At 46.3% G+C, this 26,403-nt stretch overlaps 1 protein-coding gene and 1 long non-coding RNA gene across 3 annotated transcripts in view; both read left to right on the top strand.

Annotated features, from left to right (window-relative positions):
- Positions 1 to 25,200, top strand: part of vps4a (vacuolar protein sorting 4 homolog A) — a 29,198-nt gene extending 3,998 nt beyond the window's left edge. For both annotated transcript variants that reach the window (XM_052060939.1, XM_052060938.1), the window contains 7 exons: positions 975 to 1,094; positions 5,773 to 5,929; positions 14,585 to 14,733; positions 18,745 to 18,826; positions 21,503 to 21,722; positions 23,644 to 23,784; positions 24,094 to 25,200. In XM_052060939.1, coding sequence (XP_051916899.1) covers positions 975 to 1,094; positions 5,773 to 5,929; positions 14,585 to 14,733; positions 18,745 to 18,826; positions 21,503 to 21,722; positions 23,644 to 23,784; positions 24,094 to 24,195 — 971 coding nt within the window. In that variant the 3' untranslated portion in view covers positions 24,196 to 25,200. The remainder of the gene's footprint in view (positions 1 to 974; positions 1,095 to 5,772; positions 5,930 to 14,584; positions 14,734 to 18,744; positions 18,827 to 21,502; positions 21,723 to 23,643; positions 23,785 to 24,093) is intronic.
- Positions 1 to 26,403, top strand: part of LOC127597785 (uncharacterized) — a 151,558-nt gene that overhangs the window by 81,831 nt on the left and 43,324 nt on the right. The window lies entirely within an intron of this gene.

The raw sequence follows: 26,403 nt of genomic DNA, 5'->3' as shown, positions 1-26,403 counted from the left end.
TAACATGAATAAAACGGCACTTGAATCGGATTTTACCGATACCAACCAATGCATCGCGATGAATCTCGATTTCACCCGTCAATCGCGTCATACCCAGTGAACAACAATATTGTTCAACAAATTTTAGTAAGCCAGTCTGTTTCGCATTTCCATTTTCATTTTAATTTCAACAATCTTAAGAATTTCTTTTGGTTCATTTGAAACAGGTATATCACATGCAACTGCTTATTCACTTGACTTTTTCTTAAACAGAAGTCTCCTGAGTGAAAATTGATTGATTTGAAACATAAAATGTATCACCATGACTTTTCAATAGTCGCAAAACCTTTGACTCGAACAACAGGAAAATGAACAAGCAATACACATATCCACAACTGCAAGGATCATTTGAAATATGACATATCAGTCAATATAAACACGGAGTGATGTCTTGTTAACTCGTGAGTGATGCCCTCTAGTGTCTAAATGCTATTACTCATTTAGTGAATGCTGTTACTCATTTAGCCACTAGAGAGAAGCAGTACTCTATGAAACATCACTCACCAGTCTACGAGACCTCAGTCAATGCAACACGTGTTCCATTGCGCCCAACCTGCGGGCCAGACGGCACTGATTTTATGACAGGGGCCGAGGGCCGGAAGAAATTCGACCGCGGGCCGGATTTGGCCCCCGTGCCGGACTTTAGACAGGCCTGCCCTAGAATATTGGTTAAAAAGGATGTGCACTTTTTTCTTTATTGTGTATTGTGTTTTTATTTACATTTTGCACAACGTCACAACATCATCAGAAATCATCCTTAATAAAAAATTCAACTCCAGCTTCTGTAAAATTGGTTGGGCCCATTCCCGCAGCCAAACACAATGTGACCACACTTCATTATAATTATTTTTTAATATACAGTATGTACAATATATTTATAGTATATCCAGGCCCACATGTTCGTCTCAACTACAAACTCTCATGTCTGTGTCCAGGTGCGATAGTTATGGAGAAACCCAATGTGAGGTGGAATGATGTGGCTGGACTGGAGGGAGCCAAGGAAGCTCTCAAAGAGGCTGTCATTCTTCCCATCAAATTCCCTCACCTCTTTACAGGTACTGTATAAATGAACGAGTTCAGATTTTACATAGGTGACAGGTATTCCTTGTTACCAGAAGACTAGCATTGGGGGTGTGGGGTAGCTACATGTTGATCCCTTGGTTTTAAGAAAGCAAATAAACAGCCAGGCAGCCTCCTCAGCCAGGGTGTTCTGCACCTCACACCCGAGAGTCGTCAGCTCATCACCCACCTGTTGCCTATCTGCTCGTTTGGACTGGTACAAATTGACTCACAGACCATTCTCCAGCGCAAGTTCGTGCTGTCACCACGCCAGTCGACTCTGTTGCCGTCTCCTGCAGCTTTTGTTCCTTGTGTGGACATTTCCTTGTGGACTCCTCGTGCTTCTCTCTGAGTGACTTTGTGAAGACTCTTAAATGAACTACGCCAAGTGTTGGCTTCCACGATACCTGCCTGTTGTCGTGCTATTGGGGTCACATCCAAACCCTAACAGTACGAACTTGCCAGGTCTCGAATTGATCGAGGATGCTCTCGCCAACCAGGTTCACCTGACCGCTACCCACACCCAGCAATTACGGCACACTTCCGGCGCCTTGTAGGACCTGTGGTGCAGGCCTTAGCTGACCAGCAGACGGCGTTGGCGAGACAACAGGCGGAGGTTTTGCTGCAATTACAAGCCTTGACATCAGCACTCGCCAACCGACCGCAGGCCTCGCCTACTCCCCATGTTTCAGCCACAATAACTCCAGTGGTCCAAGCCCCTGTTAACACCATAATAACCAACCCGATTCCCCCTGAGCCCTCTCTCTCCGCTCCACAGCCATTTGATGGCAAATTCGAGACCTGCACCACATTCATCATGCAGTGTGAGCTGGTTTTTGCCCACCAACCCAGCATGTTCGCAACTGACTCTACACGTATTGCTTACATGATGAATCTGCTCACGGGTCGAGCAGCACAGTGGGTCACCGCTTCCTGTTCTATGGGGGCCAGCTTCTGTCACGCCTACAAGGACTTTGTAACAGAATTAAGGAAGGTGTTCCACCACTCCATCCGCGGTCAGTAGCCTGGCACTCGGCTGAGTAGTCTCCAGCAGGGCAGCGGCAGTGTCGCTGACTACTCAGTGGAGTTTAGGCTGGCTGCTGCGGAGAGTGGCTGTAACGACCAGGCACTACGTACAACCTTCCGGAATGACCTCAGCGACGCCGTTAAGGACCAGCTGGCCACCCGGGAGGAGCCTGCCTCCCTCGATGAACTGATCGATCTCTCTATCCGTATTGATGGACGGCTCAGAGAGAGAGAGCGTGATCGAGCATGGAGTAGATCTCTGGTCACTCCCCAGACACCGAGAAACTACATGACAGCCACCCCTCTCCTCTCCACTACCCCTCCGACATACCCCGCTACATCCCAGGCCACAGTAGCGGAGGAACCCATGCAGCTCGGACGCACTCGTCTCACCCCAACTGAACGTGAGGCCCTGTTCCAAGCCGGCCTCTGCCTCTACTGTGGTCAAAGGGGACATCTAATCAGAGGCTGCCCCAACCGGCCAAAAGATCAGGCTCACTAGGACCCCGGGAGATCCTGGTGAGCCGTCTAACTTGTTCCCGTCGTCCTGCCCCACCGAATCACCTGGTCAGCGTCACTCTGGACTGGGCTGACCAGCAACTCACGGTAGGGGCTCTCCTTGATTCAGGTGCTAATGAATGTTTTCTGGACTCTGAATATGTTGCTCAGGCCTCCATTCCGGTAGAGACATTGGAGACACCCCTGGAGGCTTTTTCGCTTGATGAGCATCGTCTCTCCAGCATCACTCAACGCACCTGTTTCTCTCAACCATGTGGAGACACAGCGTTTTTTCATAATTCAATCTCCCTTAGTCCCTGTGATTTTGGGCCGTTCCTGGTTCATACAACATGAGCCACACATTGCTTGGTCCTCCGGGACTATTCTGGAATGGAGCCCCTCTTGTCACGCCCATTGCCTACGAGCCGCGAATAGTACCTCGCTCCACCAGGCCCGCTGTCTCCCCCCCTCCCGAGCTCTCATCTGTTCCTCCCGAGTACCATGATCTCGGGGAGGTTTTCAACAAGGCTCAGACTCTGTCTCTCCCCCCACACCGGCCTTATGACTGTGCGATCGACATACGTCCCGGGGCTACCCTCCCTAGCAGTCATCTGTATAGTCTTTCTCTCGCAGAGAAGGCTACGATGGACAAATATATTTCGGAGTCGTTGGCGGCAGAGCTCATTCGGCCCTCATCCTCCCAGGTGGCAGCTGGCTTCTTTTTTGTGAAGAAGGATGGTGGCCTCCGACCCTGCATCGACTATCGCCAATTGAACAACATAACTATCAAGAACAAGTACCCCCTACCACTTATGAACTCCACCCTCGAGCCTCTCACTCAGGCTATGGTTTTCACTAAGCTGGATCTCAGAAACGCCTATCATCTTGTCCGGATCCGGAAGGGGGACGAGTGGAAGACCGCATTTAAGACTCCCCGTGGCCATTATGAGTACTTGGTAATGCCGTTCGGCCTCACCAACCCCCCTGCGGTATTGCAGGCACTCATGAATGACGTACTCCGCGACATGCTTGACCGGTTTGTTGTGGTCTACCTTGATGACATTCTCATCTTCTCCAGGTCTCTAGAGGAGCATGTGCAACACGTGCGGCAGGTTCTCAAGCAGCTCCTTTGTAACCGGCTCTTTGTCAAGGCTGGGAAATGCCAGTTCCATTCAGACTCTATTGAGTACCTTGGTTTCATCCTGGAAGGTGGCAGGACGCGAGCAGATCCTCGTAAGATCCAGGCGGTAGTGGACTGGCCTGATCCCACATCTCGGAAGGAATTAAAGAGCTTCGTAGGGTTTGCTCATTTCTACAGGAGGTTATCCGTCACGACAACAGCTTGGCCGAACCCCTCACCAGTTTAACCTCCCGGTCCAAACCGTTTGTTTGGTCCCCCTGCAGCTCGCTCCGCCTTCCAGTTGCTCAAGGAGAGGTTCACCAGTGCCCCCGTTCTTCTCCATCCTGACCCCAAAAGACAGTTCATTGTGAAAGTGGATGCCACCGACACCGGGGTGGGGGCTGTGCTCTCTCAACGGTCGGAGACTGACCAAAAGGTTCACCCCTGTACGTTGTACTCCCGCCGCTTCCTTCCTGCTGAGGTGAACTACGACATTGGGGACCGTGAGTTGCTGTCGGTGATGGCTGCTTTGGGGGAGTGGCGCCACTGGCTGGAGGGAGCAGAGCAGCCATTTACCATCTGGACGGACCATAAGAACCTGACATTTATCCGGGCTACCAAGCGCCTCAACTGTCGACAAGCGCGGTGGGCCAACTTCCTCAGTCGGTTCGACTTTACACTTACCTATCGTCTTGGTTCTCGGACGGGTGACAAAAAACTCAACCCCCAGTTTGTTGGGCCCTATGTGATCCAGAAGGTGCTCGGTCCTGCAGCAGTGCGTCTAAAGCTCCCCCCTCTATGAAGATCCATCCTGTTTTTCATGTGTCTCGGGTTAAACCCATGTCTGTTGACCCCCTGTTGCCCCCCGGCCCCGCCTCCCCCCGAGTTTGTGGACGGGCACCCTCAGTACAAGGTCCGTGAACTGCTGGATGTCCGGCGCCGGGGGAACGGATTCCAGTATCTGGTTGACTGGGAGGGCTACGGCTACGTGGAGGATCGGAGCTGGGTCTCTTCCCGGCTCATTATGGACCCTGTCCTGATCACTGAGTTTCATCGCGGCCATCCTGGCAGCTCGCTGGGTGGCTCCCGTAGGGGAGCGGGTACTGTTAGGGAGGCGCCAGCCAGGCAGCCTCCTCAGCCAGGGTGCTCCGCACCTCACACTGAGACTCGTCAGCTCATCACCCTGTTCATCACCTGTTGCCTATCTGCTCATTTGGACTGGTACAAATTGACTCGCAGACCATTCCCCAGTGCAAGTTCGTGCCGTCACCACACCAGTGGACTCTGTTGCCGTCTCCTGCAGCTTTTGTTCCTTGTGTGGACATTTCCTTGTGGACTCCTCGTGCTTCTCCCCGAGTGACTTTGTGAAGACTCTTAAATAAACTACGCCAAGTGTTGGCTTCCACGATACCTGCCTGTTGTCGTGCTATTGGGGTCACATCCAAACCCATTTTTGGCCTTTCATCTGGGTCAATTTTAAGAAACTCCTAAAGTTTTTGTACGATTGTTTTCAAACCGCAGGTGTTTCATCTGAAGATGACGCTAGTATCGTTTGTTTGTTGACGGGTGTTTTTTAAATACCACTATTAAACTGATGTTTTTAGAACAAAAATTAATTACAACATTTTATGAATGTAGTTGTCTTTCAATTCGCAAGGATATGGAACATTTGCATTGAAATGCAGAAAAATAAAATATCTTGAATAAATAAATGTCAGAATTTATTTTTTCTCAATAACATTCAACAAATATCCTGGAATTTCTGGACTATGAACCCGACTTTTGTCACACGCTTTCAACTCTGCGGCTTATTTAATGAAGCGGCCAATATCAGCAAAAGCAATAGTTGATTTTCATATGGTCAATTAAATCATTTATTATTATTTTCATCAGATTCAAGTTTATCCAATAACAACGTTTTGGGGGTGGGAGGGGGGGGGGGGTCCCCAGTCCGTTAACAACTTGGTACCAATAATTTTGTCTATGTGTTTATTTTTCCAACATTAACATCAAGATGTGTACATTCTCAGGTAAGCGGACGCCATGGAGGGGCATCCTGCTGTTTGGGCCACCAGGAACAGGGAAGTCATACCTGGCCAAGGCTGTGGCCACTGAGGCCAACAATTCCACCTTCTTCTCCGTCTCCTCCTCAGACCTCATGTCTAAGTGGCTAGGAGAGAGTGAAAAGTATGTTCTTTTGTCTGTTTATTTTTTTATTTGCTTCATTCGTATGACATTACTAGATGTTTTTGTGAGAATGTAACAGAATGTATCACTTATCTTAAATGGATCTGTAGCTTTTCATTTGGGGTTCCGAGGCAAAGCTCTCCACTGCACTAACAAGTTTTTTTTCTCCTCAACACAAGTTTGATATGTTCTCCATCCCTCTCCAGTGAACATTAATCACCAAGTATTTTGAATCTTGACCCTCATCAAGTTAAATGTGTCAAGTCAAGTCAACAGTATTTATAGAGCACTTTCAAACAGCCATCGCTGCATACAAAGTGCTGTACATGGAGCGATTTAACATACACAATAAACAGTAAGACGAATCGGTAATAAAGGCGGTAGAAAGCACCAAGCAGTAAAATCAAGAACAAATCAGAATCAGAATCAGAATCATCTTTATTGGCCAAGTATGTAGAACACACAAGGAATTTGTCTCCGGTATAACACGCTGCACTAGTATCATCGTAAACAACAAAATCATTGAACCATTTTAGAGTATACCAGTAGTTTTGTAATACCATTTTGTGGTGCAAGAAGAGTGACTATGTCAGTGACTGTTTAAGGAGTTAATGGCTAGAGGGAAGAAGCTGTTTAAGTGTCTACTGGATTTGGTACGCATAGATCTGTAGCGTCTGCCTGAGGGGAGTGGCTGAAAAAGGTGGTGGGCAGGGTGCGGGGGATCCAGGAGGATTTTCCGTGCCCTTGTCTTGATTCTTGCAGTGTGCAAGTCCTCAAGTGTGGGTAGGGCGATGCCAACGATTTTTTCTGCCGTCCTAACTGTCCGTTGAAGTCGGATTTTGTCCTTTTTTGTGGCGGCCCCAAACCAAACCGTGATGGAAGAACACAGGATTGATTCGATGACTGCCGTGTAGAACTGTCGTAGCACCTCCTGTGGCAAGCCATGCTTCCTCAGCAGCCTCAGGAAGTACATTTGCTGCCGGGCCCTTTTCAGGATGGAGATGGTCTTGACTTCCCACTTCATGTCCTGGGAGACTGTGATTCCCAGGAACTTGAAGGTCTCGACGGTTGACACAGGGCAGTTGGATAGTGTGAGGGGCAACTGAGGAGAAGAATGTTTCCTGAAGTCCACGATCATCTCTACAGTCTTGAGCGTGTTCAGCCCGAGGTTGTGTCGGCCGCACCAGAGCTCCAGCTGCTCCACTTGTTGGCGGTACGCAGACTCGTCGCCGTCTTTGATGAGACCGATGACCGTGGTGTCGTCTGCGAACTTTATGAGTTTGACAGCTGGATCTGTTGAGGTGCAATCGTTTGTGTAGAGAGAGAAGAGCAGTGGCGAGAGGACACATCCCTGTGGGGCTCCAGTGCTGGTGGTGCGTATTGATGATGTTGTTGCTCCCAGTCTCACCTGTTGTGTCCGTCCCGTCAGGAAGCTGAGGATCCACTGGCAGATCGCAGGAGACACACCGAGGTGGAGTAGTTTGCGGGTGAGGAGTTCCGGGATGATGGTGTTGAACGCAGAGCTGAAATCCACAAACAGAATCCTTGCGTAGGTCCCTGTGCTGTCGAGGTGCTTGAGGATGTAGTGCAGACCTATGTTGACTGCGTCTTCCACAGACCTGTTTGCCCGGTAGGCAAACTGGAGAGGGTCCAGCAGGGGTCCAGTGACGTTCTTTAGGTGGTTCAGCACAAGGCGTTCAAAGGACTTCATGACCACAGACGTCAGGGCGACAGGCCTATAGTCGTTCAGTTCCGATGTTGCCGATTTCTTGGGAACTGGGATGATGGTAGACTGTTTGAAGCAGGATGGGACCTCACACAGCTCCAGGGATCTGTTGAAGATCTGTGTGAAGACCGGAGCCAGCTGGTCAGCGCAGACTTTCAGGCAGGAGGGGGACACTTTGTCGGGCCCCGGAGCTTTCTTGATCTTTTGCTGCTTGAAGAGCCGTCTCACGTCCTGTTCGTGGATCTGTAGTGGAGAAAAAGAGGGTGGGGGGGTAGGTAGAGTGGTTTCTGGTAGAGGTGGGTGTGTGTGGGAAATGGGGGTGTCCTTTTCAAATCGGCAGAAAAACATGTTTAGTTCATCAGCAAGACCCTTATTGTTCACTGTTTGGGGGGATGGCATTCTATAGTTAGTGATTGCTTTCAGGCCATTCCATACAGATGCAGAGTCGTTAGCAGAGAACTGGTTTTTCAGCCTCTCTGCATAGCTTCTCTTTGCGATGTTAATTTCCTTCGTCAATTGGTTTCGGGCATGTTTGTACAGTGCCCGATCTCCACTTCTAAATGCGGCCTCTTTCTCTTTCCTGAGTTTGGGAGTAAACCATGGCTTGTTATTGTTAAACGAGCGGAAGGACTTCGTTGGTACACACATGTCCTCACAGAAACTGATGTATGATGTTACAGTGTCTGTGTATTCATCCAGTGTGCCCGTTGAAGTTTCAAATCAGTGCAGTCTAAGCATTCTTGTAGAGCTAGCTTTGCTTCATCTGTCCATTTTTTCACAGTCTTAACAACCGGTTTAACACATTTGAGTTTCTGTCTGTATGTAGGTATTAAGTGGATTAAATTGTGGTCAGAAAGACCCAATGCTGCACGGGCGACCGATCGGTATGCATTTTTGATTGTTGTATAGCAGTGGTCTAGAATGTTGCCTTCTCTGGTGAAACAGTCGATGTGCTGCTTATATCTGGGAAGTTCACGGTTAAGATGTGCTCTATTAAAATCGCCCAAAATGATCAGGGGTGACTCTGGGTATTTTAGCTCGAGTTTGTTTACTTGTTCGGCTAGCGTTTGTATCGCCGTGTTAGCGTTAGCTTGTGGCGCAATGTAAACACCGACTAGTAAAAAGGAGGTGAACTCACGTGGCGAGTAGAATGGCTTGCAGTTTAAAGACAGCGACTCCAGGTCCGGGCTGCAGTGTGCGTCGAGCTTCGTGACATCAGTGCACCATTCTTCGTTGATATAGAAGCAAATCCCACCACCTTTCGATTTCCCTGATAGCTCCGTGTCGCGGTCGGCTCGGAGAAGGCGGAAGCCGGGTAGATGTAGCGCGGGATCTGGATGGCGGTCACTGAGCCAGGTTTCGGTGAAGCAGAGCGCAGCAGAACGTGCAAATGTTTTGTTGGTCTTTGTGAGGAGAAGAAGTTCATCCATCTTGTTTGGCAGAGATCGTAGATTAGCAAGATGGATCGATGGGAGCGGGGTTCGAAATCCACGCTGCCGGAGCTTGACGAGCACGCCGGCTCGCTTCCCCCTCCGGCGGCGTTTCCATGCTGCGTACAGCGCAGCCGCTCCGCTCGCGATTAGCTCCGAAAAACCCTGTGGATTTTCGTGTACTGGTGAAAAAAGACCGAGCGTAGACTCCCCAATGAGCAGCAACTTTTCCCTCGTGTAAGTAAGCCGCTCAGGGTCGCCAAAAACAAACGAAAATGACAAAAACAGGGATAATACTAGGGAGCGTGTGACCGAGGCTGCCATACCTGTCGGCGCCTGATGACGTTTATCTAAGTCATGCTGAGTCGTACGCCAAAGAATACAATTGAGTTTTGAGGAGGGCTTTAAAGGGCTTTAAAGATGGGCAGCGAGGAGGCTTGCCAAATGTTCAGTGGGACGTCATTCCAGAGAGAGGGACCAGCAACAGAAAAGGCTAGATCCCCTCTGAGCCTCAGTTTAGTTCTTGGTACTTCTAACAAAGACTGGTCCACAGACCTGAGGCGCCGGGCAGGTGTGTAGGGGCGGATGAGCTCAGAGAGGTAAGGTCAATTTGATTAAGTACTTCTAAAGTATCATAACTGAATCATATTAACACTTTTACTGTAATTGATCAAAACATTTATCAACATGTTTGTAGTTTTCCATTTCGATTGGTTTAAAGCTAGCGTTGATCTCTGTTAAATGTGTACAACACCCTCGTTTCTAGGCATTGACAGCAGTGGCTCTGACTGTTGTAGGTTTCGGTTATGCACACTTCTCAGTAAGAAAACCAAATCGTGTCATTTTAATTCGGAAAACGATAGGGATCCGAGCAGCTCAAAAGGGCCGTCACTATCCTGACCATGTTTGGGAACTTGTGTTTTGGGGTGCTGACACATAGAACGAGAACTAAATGTTTTTGCCAGGCCTTTTAAGAAGCATACAACCAGGAGTGCTTTGTTAAAAATGTATAGGGGGGCACTCCTGAGCCATTTTAAGAAAATACCCCCTCCCCCCAAAAAAATAAAATAAATAAACCCTGTGAAATTTTAATTTTCTTTGCCACTAGAGGATCACCATGCAACACCGTGCCACGAAATGAAAAGCTATCAATAAATTTTCATCTTAAACATGTTAACATGAAACACCCAAAGTTTGGAGATGATTCGGATAAAATCTCTTGGAGGAATTTGTTCAAATATGACCCCTATAACAGGCCAAAATTGGCGCCCATGTCTGTTAGGTTTAATCATATGGCTCCAAAAAACTTTTTTGTCGGTATTGAGCAGTTATTTACCAATTGTCACAGATCTACGTGAAACACAGAACTGGGAATTTTGAATCACAAAAAAAAAAATCTAAAATTATGATTTTTATGCCAGGTCTGTGAAGTTTCATGAGTTTTCACCCAGGTTTAGACCCTCTAACTATAATGTTTATTTATGAACAGCACTTTGCCACGGCAAACCTGGTGCAACAAAACGAAAAGCTCTCTGTCTTTTCATCTGAAACATGTTTAGAGGAAAAAACCCAAATTTGAAAATGATCAGATAAAATCCCTAGGACTTTGTTCAAATATGACCTCTATCAAAGGCCAAAAATGACACGTAATTCTAAGATATAAAGTCCATCCATTCATCCATCCATCTTCTACCGCTTATCCGGGGCCGGGTCGCGGTGGCAACAGCTTTAGCAGGGAAGCCCAGACTTCCCTCTCCCTAGCTACTTCTTCCAGCAGAGGGACACGGTCAAACGCCTTCTCCAAGTCCACAAAACACATGTAGACTGGTTGGGCGAATTCCCACATACCCTCGAGAACCCTGCTAAGGGTGTAGAGCTGGTCCACTGTTCCACGGCCGGGACGAAAACCACACTGCTCCTCCTCAATCTGCGGCTCGACTTCCTGACGGACCCTCCACTCCAGCACCCCTGAATAGACCTTACCAGGGAGGCTGAGGAGTGTGATCCCTCTGTAGTTGGAACACACCCTCCGGTCCCCCTTTTTAAAAAGAGGGACTACCACCCCGGTCTGCCAATCCAGAGGCACTCTCCCTGTTGACCACGCGATGTTGCAGAGGCGTGTCAACCAGGACAGCCCCACAACATCCAGAGCCTTGAGGAACTCCGGGCGGATCTCATCCACCCCTGGGGCCTTGCCACCGAGGAGCTTTTTAACCACATCGGTGACTTCAACCACAAAGATAGGAGAGCCCACCTCAGAGTCCCAAGGCTCTGCTTCCTCCAAGGAAGGCGTGTTGGTGGAGTTGAGGAGGTCTTCGAAGTACTCTGCCCACCGGTTCACAACGTCCCGAGTCGAAGTCAGCAGCGCCCCATCCCCACTGTACACAGTGTTCGTGGTGCACTGCTTCCCCCTCCTGAGACGTCGGATGGTGGACCAGAATTTCCTCGAAGCCGTCCGGAAGTCGGCTTCCATGGCCTCACCGAACTCTTCCCATGCTCGGGTTTTTGCCTCGGCGACCACCAAAGCTGCGTTCCGCTTGGCCAGTCGGTACCCGTCAGCTGCCTCTGGGGTCCCACAGGCCATAAAGGCTCGATAAGACTCCTTCTTCAGCTTGACGGCATCCCTTACTGCTGGTGACCACCAGCGAGTACGAGGGTTGCCGCCACGACAGGCACCAACCACCTTACGGCCACAACTCAGATTGGCCGCCTCAACAATAGAGGCACGGAACATGGTCCACTCGGACTCAATGTCCCCTGTCTCCCCCGGAACATGGGAAAAGCTCTGTCGGAGGTGGGAGTTGAAACTCCTTCTGACAGGGGATTCCGCCAGACGCTCCCAACAAACCCTCACAATACGTTTAGGTCTGCCAGGATGGACCGGCATCTTCCCCCACCATCGGAGCCTACTCACCACCAGGTGGTGATCAGTTGACAGCTCCGCCCCTCTCTTCACCCGAGTGTCCAGAACATGCGGCCGCAAATCCGATGACACGACCACAAGGTCGATCATCGAACTACGGCCTAGGGTGTCCTGGTGCCAAGTGCACATGAGGACACCCTTATGTTTGAACAAGGTGTTCGTTATGGACAGTCCGTGATGAGCACAGAAGTCAAATAACAAAACACCACTCGAGTTCTGATCGGGGGGGCCGTTCCTCCCAATCACGCCCCTCCAGGTCTCACTGTCATTGCCCACGTGAGCATTGAAGCCCCCCAGTAGAACAAGGGAGTCCCCAGCAGGAGTACTCTCCAGCACACCCTCCAAGGACTCCAAAAAGGGTGGGTATGCTGAGCTGCTGTTTGGTGCATATGCACAAACAACAGTCAGGACCCGTCCACCCACCCGAAGGCGGAGGGAGGCAACCCTCTCGTCTACCGGTGTGAACCTCAATGTACAGGCACTGAGCCGGGGGGCAATGAGTATGCCCACACCTGCTCTGCGCCTCTCACCGTGAGCAACTCCAGAGTGAAAGAGAGTCCAACCCCTTTCGAGAGGACTGGTACCAGAACCTAGGCTGTGTGTGGAGGCAAGTCCGACTATATCCAGTCAGAACTTCTCTGCCTCACACACCAGTTCGGGCTCCTTCCCTGCCAGAGAGGTGACATTCCATGTCCCAAGAGCTAGCTTCTGCAGCCGAGGATCGGACCGCCAGGGTCCCCGCCTTGGCTGCCGCCCAGCTCGCATTGCACCCGACCCCTTTGACCCCTCCCACGGGTGGTGAGACCATGAGAAGGGGGACCCACATTGCCTCTTCGGGCTGAGTCCGGCCGGGCCCCATGGGTGTAGGCCCGGCCACCAGGCGCTCGCCAACGAGCCCCACCTCCAGGCCTGGCTCCAGAGGGGGGCCCCGGTGACCCGCGTCCGGGCAAGGGAAACTGAAGCTATAAAGTCGACATGGTGAACTTCCTATTAGGTTTAGAATGTACACCTTGGGCCGATACATTTGCGCTTTACAAAACAGTTAACAAAGTAAAATAATAAACACAACACATAACATAAAACACGAACATAAAGTAAAATAATGATCAACACATAACATAAAACACGGACAGTTGTGCAGTCCTAACCACTTTTCCCTCATACCCTTTGTTGTTTAAAGCAGTTTGAGATGAAAGAGAATCAAAGTGTCCTTTCACCAGTGGATCAGAGACGCCATGCTCAAAATGTGCACACGTCGGTTACAAGATAAGTTTCAAAGTCAAGAAACAAGAAGCGTTAGCATCCATTGACGAAAAAAAGAGATTGGTTCATTTCTCCTGTCCCATGTAAATTCATTTCAATTTCAAGCGGCGCCATCTTAGGGGGGTATAGTATATAGTGGCTCCAAGAAGTGCGGAAAACCACCATGGAAGCGCTGTCCCAACGCTATATCAGAATTGTCGTTCTGTTTTGTCCTCCTAGCCCCACAGGCTATCCAGGTGAAATATAGAATCAGGAATATTTGTTCATTCATTTTCCGATCCGCTTTATCTTCAAGAGTGTCGCGCGGCACGCTGGAGCCTATCCCAGAGCTGTCTTGGGCCAGTAGGCAGGGTCCCCGGTCACCAGCCAATCACAGGGCACACGTAGACGAACAACCATCTACGCTCACATTCACACCTAGGGCCAATTTGGATTCCATTAACCTGCCACGCATGTTTTTGGAATGCGGGAGGAAACCGGAATACCCACACAGGCACAGGGAGAACATGTAGACTCGACACAGGGAGGCCAGAGCCATAATTGAACCCTGCACCTCTGCACTGTGAGGCCGACGCGCTAATCACTGAATCACCGGGCCGAACCAGGAACACCTTTTTGTACGTCTGACGATGCTAAATGTGTCAGAGCATCTTTAAACCACTGTCGGGGATATTGTCAACCCATTTTTTTTGTACTTGTGCATGGTGACTCACAATTTTCGCCAGGGCCGATGTACATGCAAAGTTTAGTGAGTTTTCTTCATGTTTAGTTTCCGTGCACGTTTTCCAGACAGTAGTAATAATAATAATCGTAAAAATAATAACTAGCGCTGCGAGCAGCTATAAGAAGCCCTCGCAGCCCTGGCAATGTTGAGGTACTGGCACATTTGAATTAGATTTTTTTTGAAAATGAGCCAAAGCTTTGAACTATCTTTATTCAATTATTGTGTTGTTCTTTTATTCATAAATGGTTCATTTGTAACTTTGAATATAAGTTCCACAGTACACTCCCTTCTCTCTGCCCTACTTCACCTTTTTTTCAACTCACCTTGCGGCCCATGTCAAATGTCATGTAGTTGAGGGGTTTTTTTTTTGCGGGGGGGGGTTAAGGTCCCAGGCTGCTGAAAAATGGATGGCGGGCCCCAAATGCCCTCAGGCCATTTCTCTCACCTCTCCTTTTCTCTGCTTCACAAGACACCCGCCGTAAACAGTTTTTTTTTAATTGTTTGTGTCTTCTCTTTCTAAATAGCGCTATAGCCTTGCATCTATCCTCATCTCTTTTATGTTTGTTTGTTTGTTTGTTGTTTTTTTTAGACTTGTCAAGAATCTGTTTGATTTGGCCCGCCAGCACAAACCCTCCATCATTTTCATCGATGAGGTGGACTCCCTGTGTGGCTCCAGGAATGAGAACGAGAGTGAAGCTGCCCGCCGCATTAAGACAGAGTTCTTGGTCCAAATGCAGGGTGAGCATAAGCTGTCTGAGAATCCAGTTAAATAACAAGGTGTCATTAGGGCAGTGAAGTGTCAAATCAGCAATCTTCTATATGGCAGACTATTGATGGAACTAGATGCGAATTGATTCATCAACAATTTATGGATTACCAAATCAGTCAACTATTTTAATAATTGAGTAATCGATTCAAGCCATTGTGTAATTTACAATTTTCTAATTCATCTAATTTCAGTATCTCAACAGTAATTGTTCTGATTCCTGTAATCCCTTATGAAAGCAGACTTTTGTGTTTAATAAAAAAAAACTGCTTTTACTTCTGTTGAGCTTCAGCATATGGCTCCAAGAGTCTTTTTGGAAGGTCTTGGGCTATTTGCATGTACAGTAATTCCAAAATGTAATCGATCTTGATGAACAACCAGGGCTGCTTCACAAACCTTTGTAAGGGTTTGAGCAATTAATTTTTTTTTTAATCTCACAATGTCCTATGAAAACATTAAACTTGTTGCTAAGACTGATGTGTTGTAGAGTTTCATGAGTTTTTGTGCAGGTTTAGATGCTCAAAAATGGGGTTGTTTTCTGGCAACACCTTATTGTGTAAAAACGCAAACTTTGTGTTGCAAGTCATGAAGGTCTAAAGACTCTTCTGAGCAAAGATGACGAAAATCTAGTTAACCCGATGAAAAAAAACAACAGCAAAAAATATTAATAAAATTCCTTCAGCCAGGAGGTGGCACTACAACTACGATAAAAGTAAGGTTGGAGATGTCTTTAGGTTTAATTTCATCATATGTCAGATATTGACAAGACATGTGGGTCAAGTTACAGGAACCTTCGCAATCAAAACGACGGCGAAGGAAATTCAAAATGATGGAATTCCTGTTCACTTTAGCGCATGGCTCCCAAGACTTTTTTGTACATCTTTGGCGGTTACATATGCCATCAAATTTTGCTTGCTCTCGGTCAGTGCTTCTCAAAGAGTGGGGCGCCCCCGGGGGTGGGGGGGGGGCTGACTCTGGTGAACATGCTTTTTTTTTCTTGAAGAAAAGAAAGTGTAATTGCACATCCACTAGAGCAGTTGGCAGTGGTGCTCTCATTGTTGAAGAATGCGCTGGGAATATTCGCTCTATGATAGTTTTTTTGTTGTTGTTGTTTTTTGTGCACCGAGCAGCCGATATGGAGCGAGGTAAACAAAGTCTCAGGAGTGAAAGTTTTTTTTTAACAGGGATGAAAAGAAGGTGCGGAGAGAGACGAAGATAACAAGACAAAAGAAAGTCACCCCAAAGCTAAGACAAAGAGAGCTATGGCGAAGCGTATGTAGCGCTTGGCTTTACTGTGACGACACTGGGAGACAGACAAGTCAAAAAATGCCGGTTGAGGCCAGCAAGAAGCTATATAAATCAAGGCGCCACTTAAAGACACTAAACCTCAATCACACTGATAAGTCGCTGGAAAAGTTGCGCACTGCAAAATGTGCTCATTGTAGCCATCAATCCAGATTTCCTCATTTTGATCCGAAAAAAAAAAGCTTTTGTTGACTTAAGTTTTTTTTACTCTATTGTGCTCCTGAGTTCATGCTGCTGAACTAAATTTGAATTTGTTATTTATTCATATTATATAATTTATGTTTTCAGAATGAAATTGTGCAATAAATTGGAAACAATGTTGGGGTAGGACTAGATAAGTTTTTTACTTCATCCTACTCCCTTGAACATAATAACTGTGTTGAATGAAGACTGATTTCTTTCTTTTTACTTTTTTATCTACCTTATTTCTGTCAAATTATTACTGTATATGTTTTATGTTCAATAAACAAACAAAACAAACAAACAAACAGTCTTCCAAGCCAATATGAGGTCAATCTTTTTCATCCGCTCAAAGAAAAGCATGAAAGACTACAACATAGAAACTCCCCAACCAGTAGGTGTCGCAACCACAAAGACAAAAAATAAGTTCGTAGAGGTCTTCATTCCTGATCTATCATAAAATGGGAGAGGTTTTCAGAAGGCATGATCATGTGGGTCAAGAGGCAGCTGGTTTTGTAGTCAAGGCGACACTGACTTTTAAAGTGAATTCCAAATTGCAGCCTTCTTGTTCCATTTAACATGACTCAGAGAAACATTTTTGTCAGACTTGGCCTGTTTCATATACGAGCAGCGTTTCGTACATCTGGCAGAAACGTATAACCGGGGCCGCTTTGTTATAAACATCTAGGGGCCACTGGTGAGGCAATTTTCCACAAGAAAATAATTTTTTGTTGATTTTCTCAGGCCTGTACAAAGTTTCATGGGACAAGCGAGCCGTTAAAAAAATACATTGAGTCACACTAATCTAATCAAATATTGGTGACTTTGCAATGGGTAATGTGTGTGCAAAGTTTCATGAATTTTCATGCACATTTAGACCCTCAAAATGTGTTGTTGTTTTTTTCTTGGAGAACTGCGCATTGCCACGGCAACAGCATTTCATGAAATTGCACATTTTATATGTTTTAACATTACGAGGTCCTAAACACTGAGCAAATATGAAGCAGATCTGGTTATCCTGCGAGAAGAAAATGTCATAGACAGACAGAATAAAACATTTACTTTCTGTAGCTTGTAGGTGGCGCAACCACAATGTTGAAAAACAAGTTCATAGATGTCTTCAGGCCTGCACTTTTATCAAATAATTGAAGTTTGGAAAAGCTAGGATCATTTGGGTAAAGCAATGATGTCATGTGAGTAATTAGAATTTGGCCATGCTCTTCGTCAAAAAAACCCTATATGGCGTAGTTCAAGATCAATATAATGAGGCTTTTCTGACAAATTTTGAGTTGGCCTTCCTCAGTTTGTTAAAATGTAAAAAAATGTAAATGTAAAACATTTTAATCGTCACTAGGTTGCGCTATATGTATAACAGAATTACAATATAGATTTCCTCAGACCGCGACAAAAAATTTACAGTAAATATTTCCACCTACGGACTTATGTCAAACGGAAATTCCCTCATCCGGAACAAAAATCTATGCATTAAAATTTCGACTAGAATATTACAATAAATATATGATCGAGTCATAACAATGGAAGTTCCGGAACCCGGAGGCCATACAAAAGCCCCCAGTGGCGCAAACTCAACTAAGTCCCACTCGATACTAGGAAATAACTGTGTCCGCGCCGCTATTTACTCCAAAACCGCAACATGTAAGTTACTCTTTTAGCATGAGTTTACTGGTATCGCGAACAATTTTCATTTCATTCATTTACAGTTACGTCCTCCAGATCATGGAGGAAGAGGAACGGTAATGAAGAGAGAGTGGAATGCATCCGATTAGCTGCTGATAGAGTACAGACAAACTCAAAGTTGTTTAAAAGTTTCGTTTTGTTGTATGCTTGATTGACCTCCAAACCAAACCAAACCTTAACCGCGTGCGTTTAGAGCACACAGGAAAAGGTCCAACTTGAGCTGAATGAAACTGAGGCCTTGTTAACTGATAGTACAAACAAGAAGGTTCAACTTCGGGTGGGCAGCACAATAAGATGTCCTTGAGTTTGTGCAGTGTCTCAATTCATGTGAAATATACCCATCGAATTAACATTGTATCCATTGTTTGTATCGAGATGTTTTGGCCTCTGAGGAGCGTATTGGTGGGCTGGGCTAAGAGGCGTGACATGTAAATGAAGAAGCGAGTATATGTGTGTGTGTGTGTATATGTATATATAATATATATATACATACACACACACACTAGTGGATTTTTCCCGTGAGCTGATTGGCTGTGCATCTTCGTAGCCCTGCCCAGCACCTTCCCTTGTGTCTTGTCACGCTGACTTTCTGACTTTCTGATCGGTGAACTCTCATTTGCCTGCCTCTCTTTGACATACTTACTTGTGTTATGTTTGCTACGTGCACAGATCACATTTTATGAACCAATATATAGAGAAATCAAGGCAATTCCGAAGAGTTTTGATTATTTTCTTGCATCTGTATTTAAAAAAAAAAGAGTACATGAAGTTTTGATTGTTTTAATCTGTGATTTGCATAGGTGTGGGAAACAATAACGATGGCATTTTGGTGCTGGGAGCCACCAACATTCCCTGGGTGCTTGATGCTGCTATCCGCCGAAGGTCAGATACTGTTCAATACTGTTCTTGGAAGCGTAATTTTTATCTTTCTTTCATTGATAACATGGTGTCTACTTGTTTTGAGCATACCTGTCAACTTTTCGGAGCGCCAACCTGTATAAACTACCAAAAAAATCCTTATAATGAGCAAAAAATACTATGATGTCCACAAGGTCTCTGCACCGATATCAAGACTTCAAGCGCAATTCAAACTTTGTGATCAAGGGCAGTCATTTGGAACATGTGCAGATGGATGAATGTTTCTATTTCAGACATTTGGGGGCACCTGTACTACCCAGAGCAACACATAATGCTCGATTAACAGCTAATGCCAACAAAAGGCCGATGTCCTTTCCTGCAAAACATTGCATTGAAAGCGGACAAGTTTTGGCTTCATCTTTTGTACATGTGCAATGTCATGCTTTACTTACAGTCGGAAAAGACCCCCGTCATGCCATAGGAGAGCGAGACTTGCAGACAAATTTCTCACAAGGCTTATGGAACCCTAATGAGACTTTGGTGGCCCTAGAATAAATGTGTTTTTTTTTTGTTATTTGTTTCCATTATCAACACCGCTAACTCAACCTGTACAGCGCTCGTGCCAAATTCAAGGCCAGATCCAGCCCGCCAGGTCATTTTATGTGGCCCGCCAAAGCAAATCATGTGTCAACTTGCTAAAATCCCTTTTTACACTCACTTGAACAATAATTGAACAAACAATTATAATTGACTTGACTGATTTCATGTAATAATTTTGTGGTTTCCCTGTCATAACGGCCCTCCGAGGGAAGACTTAACTCCAAATTGGCCCACGACTAAAATAAGTTTGATACCCCTGCTATACAGGGTTGTGAGGGAGTGGGGGTGCCGGAGCCCACCTATCCCAGCTGACTGGGGGCTGAAGGCCGACTACACCCTGAACTGTTCACCAGTCAGTCGCACGGCACATTCACGGCAAAAAATTAATCATAAATACTGTTCATACTTTCCTTAATCTCATCAGGCATTTCTGAACCACTCATGTGCTGACGCTGTTCCAATTCTCTTAATTTCAGAGTCTGTGTCTGATATGTTTCCAATCTGACGAGAAGCAAATACAGTGTGAAATCAGTCTCCTTCTAATCACCACCTTCACGCTGTCCCATAAAATTGTTGGGTCCATTTTCCATCAGAGGAGTGGGTGCTGTCCCAATCTAATGAATGTGGTTCTCTCCATACACCTAGTCCATCTGACACTGGAATCACTGTATTCATGTCTATTTTTTTATTTTCCTCATTTGAAGGCATACGGTTACCGGTAATCTGCGCCTCATAATCCAGTGGACATTTTAGTGCGGAAAATACGCTACCTTCCTTCCTAGTCACCACCTTCCTTCATTATTTAAAATTTGACCCGATTGGAGATCAAAATCATGACTCCTCGCTTGCGTGTTTGAGCCAAGGCACTGGAGAATGACTTCCAGCGGCCCAATTTTTTCAAACTTAAATGGCTCCCCCTGTGAGAAGTGCATCTCTTGGAGAAAAATAACCTGTGTCATCTCCTACCTAAACCTGGATGAAGCTTTATCTCCTTTTTTTTGTTCTTGTTTTGTTATTTTGACAGAGGAGTCCCTTCACCAATTCTGGCACAGATCCTCCCTTCATGTCTTCCCCCTTTGTCATTTCTTTCGTGATCGTGACAGGGCCTTCGAGTAACAAGTCGTGCCGGCCGGCACCATTCCATTCCATTCCTGGGCAATCGGCCCCCGTCAGCGACTTGCCCCCCCTCCCGGGTCCCACACCCGGTACGACTCTCGCTGGTGCCCCGCGAGGTTCACACTCAGTTTCGGCCCCGGAAGGGCCCTCGCCTGATTTTTGTTTAAGGGGGGTTGTGGGGCGGCTACTCCCACTTCCCTCCGTTCCAGCGGGGCGAGCCCTGGGCGCCTCACCTTCCGGTGAGGCCCCCACCTCCTTCCCTGCCGGCTGGTGGGAATTTAGCCGCAACTGGGGCCCAAGAGCCCCGGCATTCCCCCCTCGCAAGGGCCGTCCGGCACCACCGTTATCGTCCCCTTCTGCCTCGTCTTGCGTTATTTCTGGTTTCTGGACATCGTTCTCTGTCCTTGCACCCCCCCCCCCCCCCCTGTTTATTTTATTTTATCCATCCATCCATCCATTTTCCGAACCGCTCGATCCTCACTAGGGTCGCGGGGGGTGCTGGAGCCTATCCCAGCCGTCTTCGGGCAGTAGGCGGGGGACACCCTGAATCAGTTGCCAGCCAATCGCAGGGCACACAGAGACAAACAACCATCCATGACCACACTCACACCTAGGGACAATTTAGAGTGTCCAATCAGCCTGCCATGCATGTTTTTGGAATGTGGGAGGAAACCGGAGCACCCAGGGAAAACCCACGCAGGCCCGGGGAGAACATGCAAACTCCACACAGGGAGGCCGCAGCTGGAATCGAACCCGGTACCTCTGCACTGTGAAGGCGATGTGCTAACCACTGGACTACCGGGCCGCCCTATTATATTTTAAATGTTGTTAATTTACAATTCATGTTTAGATGTTTTCATAGTTTGTGGGGAAAATACTTTTTAAATATCTTTGTTCCTTTTGTGTTTTTTTAACTCTTCTTAACTGTTCTATCAGTCCTCTGCTAACAGCAATGATTGATCGGGACTTGTGTCTGTTGAACAGATTTGAAAAGCGCATCTACATCGCTCTGCCGGAGGAGCCGGCCCGGGCTCAGATGTTTCGTCTCCACCTGGGCAACACGCCTCACAGCCTGAGCGAGGGTGACTTGCGGCAGCTTGCTCACAAAACAGACGGCTACTCTGGTGCTGACATCAGCATCATCGTACGGGATGCCCTCATGCAGCCTGTTCGGAAAGTCCAGTCTGCAACACACTTTAAAAAGGTGAGACAAGAAAAACCTACCTTACACTCAACAAACACGTATATTACACCGTTTCCCCCAGAAAAATTGTGAAGCTTGGTGGTCAAGAAGCCGAACGGCTCTTCTGCGGGATGTTTATAGTGCAGTAAAAAGTTGCTTGAACTCATCAGTTTTTACCGCAAGCCTGTGCCAATTAAGTCCACAGTATGCAACAGCGAAGGTAAAAGGCATGACATGGCTCGTCTTTGTCATACTCTGGCATCCAAGCACTATGGCATTGGCGGATGCTGGTCTGTCAAGGAGGGCAAGCTCAATTTTGGCCAACATCATAAAATGTGTCCGTTTAGTGATACGTGAATTCTCCTCTCCGTTCCTTTTCAAGAAAATTAACTGTGACCCTGTCATACCAACAAGCCGTCTTTTCCAGGGTCTTAACTAGTTTCCTACAACTACAGCAACTACAATAAAACCCACCAGAAATAAAAGATTAATTTGCTGCTAGTCGTTTTCAACAAAGAGTGTCGCTAAAATGATGAGAAGTCTCCAGTTCAACTTAGAACAGAATGAGAATTGAAAAATGCTCCCACAGATTCCTTCACCAAAAGATTGGCTCGTTTCGCTGTTAATCAAAAAGAGATTCAGCCTCAGACAGATCATCCAATCATCATGCAGAAAAGCTGAGTGTCCGGGTCAGCCGATAACACCCACTGTCCATAGACTCCCAGAGACGCTGAGTGTCCGATGGGCGGGACAAAACCAATGACTCGTCCCGTTTTAATGCATTGGGACTATTCTCGAGACGCCCAGCGTCCACACAGTTTAGAGCGCAGTGAAGCTCCGGGAATGAATGAGAAGAGAGTTGCATCGTAACCAGTAATAAGAAGCTGATTCAGAAAAAAGTTGAGCACGTTGTAGTGCATATTTAGTCAATGACATGTAGTGATGGCAAAACGAAGCCCCACAAAGCAGTGAAGCCCTGCAGGGAAATATTTCACACACGCTTCGGGGCGTCAAGATGAATCATTTCCTCGACTACGCCATCATGTGGACAGGAAAATGTATAACATGCTTAAGATAAGATAAGATAAGATATCCTTTATTTGTCCCACACTGGGGAAATTTACAGCCTCCAGCAGCAAGAATGTAGGTAGAAAGAAGACAGAAAAAAATGCTTGGTGCATGCAATAAAATGGTGGGGTGTAAATCATGCTCTGAACACATAATGTGTATTTGAGGAGTGTTTTTACATGAATTGTACTCTGTTACTTTGTCTATGTTTGTGCTTAAGTAACAAGTGAAAATGTGAAATAAGGAGGTAAAATAAAGTGCTTATTCATTTTTATTTAAAAACAAAATATTTTATCCAACGTTTTTGGACTCAGGCAGTTACTTTTTTTCAGAGAATTTCACCTGCTTTTGAACAAATTCTTTCACATGGTACTGATGAAGCAAGGGTGCATAGATATGTGATAGCAAGTTGGTAGGAAGGGGAATCCATAGCGTTTCTTTGCTGCTTTTATTTCGAACAACACTCGAACCTATCGTATCATTTCTGAATCAGACATGTGGTACACCCCCTTCGCGGGGCTTCAAACGTCACCACTGACATCATCAACACGCGCTTTGACTCTCCATTCATGAACCATTCATCTAGATTACTCGGCACGCGCTTCAGGGTTTCGACCCGTGGAGCACATCACTAATTACATGTACACATAATTGTATGTACACACATTTCTTTGATCACTTATTTTTGGACATTTTAGGGGAAGTTCAGCTTCCCTTCCAGTCTTGGAGCAATCGCCTCTGCACTACAGGTGGTACAATGTTTATGACAAATATGTTCTTTAGAGTCGAGGAGATTTCGGCTGCTTGTACATGTAGAACCTAGAATTCTTTTCACTTGCCACATTGTGAAACACTGCTGTTTCTTGTCCTACAGATTAGCGGCCCGTCCCGCAGCAACAATCAGGTCATGGTGGATGACCTCTTGACGCCTTGTTCACCTGGTGACCCTGCTGCCCTAGAGATGACCTGGATGGATGTGCCGAGCGATAAGTTGCTAGAGCCAATAGTCTGCATGGTGAGCTCTGTACACATTTCAGGAATTATCAATACAGGAGTCACCTTGAAAAAGCCACAATTGTATGAGGGAGGAGACCTACGCATGATTTACGCTGAAGCGCGTCACTTCACGACCTGTGTGAAGTTGGTCCTTCTTTGTGATCGGCATTGGTCGATCACGCGCATCTCCGCAAAAATCGCTCGATCATGATCGGTGGCCAATAGATAGGAGCATCGCGAGTGCACACACATCACGTGGGCTCAGGATGAGCGTGTGAATAGAAAGAACATCAAGACAGAGTCATGTTTTTCTTCTTTCCACTTACAGTCGGACATGCTGCGGTCCCTTTCCACCACTCGCCCAACAGTCAACACTGAAGATCTGCTCAAGGTCAAGAAGTTCACAGAGGACTTTGGGATGGAGGGCTGAGTGAAAGATTCCCCCCATCTTAAATGAGTGAAACTGCTCCTAGCAAACATACCAGTCTATCAAACAAATACCATTCTCATCATTGTACCCGCCCCAACGCCCCCATCCCTGCCCCCCTCCTAGCCTTATATCACCATACTACACTTGGTTCATTGCCTCTATTGGATTCCAAGACTTGCAACGGTTTTCACCCAGAAGAATCATCCACTCGACCCGTTTCGAATTCTGGAGATTGCTGACCAAATACCGCAAAGAGAAAACTCGGCACGACTCCCTATTTTAGATGATGCATCATTAAAAGGCTGCCGCTACAGCACAACCCAGGTGACAAGGGGTAACTGAAGGATTGGACATTTTGTTGTGCTGTGGTTCACATTGCTTTTGGATTGAAGGAGATTGACAACGTGTTTTATTTAATGTCTCTGTCTTAATGCACCCACCTTGTTGTTATTTAGAGTTACTTGTTTTGAGTGTCATTTTGTAGATTATTGCTGCCTCTAATGCAGCAATGTGTATCAGGCATTTTACCCTTAACGGGGGACTTTTGAATATTAATTGGTACTAAACATCAATCTGTCTCTTAGTTGAAATTACACATGGGCAAATGCCTAAAAGCTGTTATTGACCATTTAAACATTCAGAAACACTGTATGGTTCATGACACAGGCTCTTGGCATGCCAGGGTGTAAATTGGTTGCAATTTTTATTCTCGTAGTCAACACAGGCGATGCCCATTTGTCGATGATTTAGCACCCACAAGTTTCTTTCCTCAAAATATTTTACTCAAGTCAAAGGAGATTGTTCAAGCATATCTTTCTAGCAGTTTCTGCTCATGATTCAAATTAAGACACTGCATCTGTATCTTACAGTCTATCTGTAAGTGATGGACTTGGTATGCTGTGAGTGCGTCATTGTATTCATGTGAAAGTGCAACTCACCGAAGGGCCCCGTGAACATTACTACTAATTCAAGGTGCATAAATAAAGACCTTTTCAGTGGAATGGACACTTTGGCAGAGTCTGTGTCATCAAGAACAAGTACCGGTATTCGATTATAGACTTGTGAATATAAGATCAGATAAGATATCCTTTATTTGTCCCACACTGGGGAAATTTACAGCCTCCAGCAGCAAGAATAGGTAGAAGGTAGAATATCAGCTATCTATTGCAGGAAAACCTGCAGTGAATATTGTACCTATTAATCTGGAAGTTCAGATTGTACAAATTGAAAGAAAGTACAGTAATCCCTCGTTTATCGCGGTTAATGGGGACCAAATACACCCGCGATAAACGAAAATCCGCGAAGTAGCGTCCAATTAACATAAACAGGTTAAAAAAATAAAGTCTGCAAACGGTCCACGAGAAGCTGCAAATCAATAGGGAGTCACATAGAGCAACATGTACAGTACTGTACTCCATGTATATGTAAAAAAATATACAGGTATATATATATTTTTTTATATGTTTGAAAAAATCTGCGATGCATTGAACCTGCGATAAACGAACCGCGAAGTAGCGAGGGATTACTGTATTGAATACGCCCTCCATGCGTGTTAAAGAAATTTAGAATAGCTTGGCATTTTGGGTAATTTTTTTAGACAATTAAAAAAGTTTTGTTTCACTCAGCTCGTTTGTGGTCGAACAACGGCAACCATGAAAAGTCGAGTGACATCTGTGCCCTCGCAGGTTTTTGCTCGGGATATAGTCCATCACATGTTCAATACAACGGAATTGAAACTGGTTTAGAACATTCAGCGAGATTGGATATTTGGTCAAATGCCTATTGCTAATTTATACAAAGTGCATGTTAAAACACAATGAACATATTTTGTCGTAAGATTTCACCCCACACGCATTTGTTTTAATTGAACCAAGTAGTCGTGTGTTGCTGTGCTGTTCGTGTGACAGAAGCATGTGCTCTGTTGTGTGCATGGGGAACCGGTTGGAAGAAATCCCCAAATTTATGCATTACATTCATTCAGTCATTCATCTTCCTAACCGCTTGATCCTCACTAGGGTCGCGGGGGATGCTGGAGCCTATCCCAGCTGTCTCCGGGCAGTAGGCGGGGGACACCCTGAATCGGTTGCCAGCCAATCACACAGAGACGAACAACCATTCGCACTCACACTCAAACCTAGGGACAATTTAGAGTGTTCAATCAGCCTGCCATGCATATTTTTGGAATGTGGGAGAAAACCCACGCAGGCC

Source organism: Hippocampus zosterae, chromosome 3 (assembly GCF_025434085.1).
Source record: "Hippocampus zosterae strain Florida chromosome 3, ASM2543408v3, whole genome shotgun sequence".
Classification (NCBI taxonomy): domain Eukaryota; kingdom Metazoa; phylum Chordata; class Actinopteri; order Syngnathiformes; family Syngnathidae; genus Hippocampus; species Hippocampus zosterae.
Note: the sequence above shows the minus strand (reverse complement) of the source record. Positions and strands in the feature narration are given on the sequence as shown.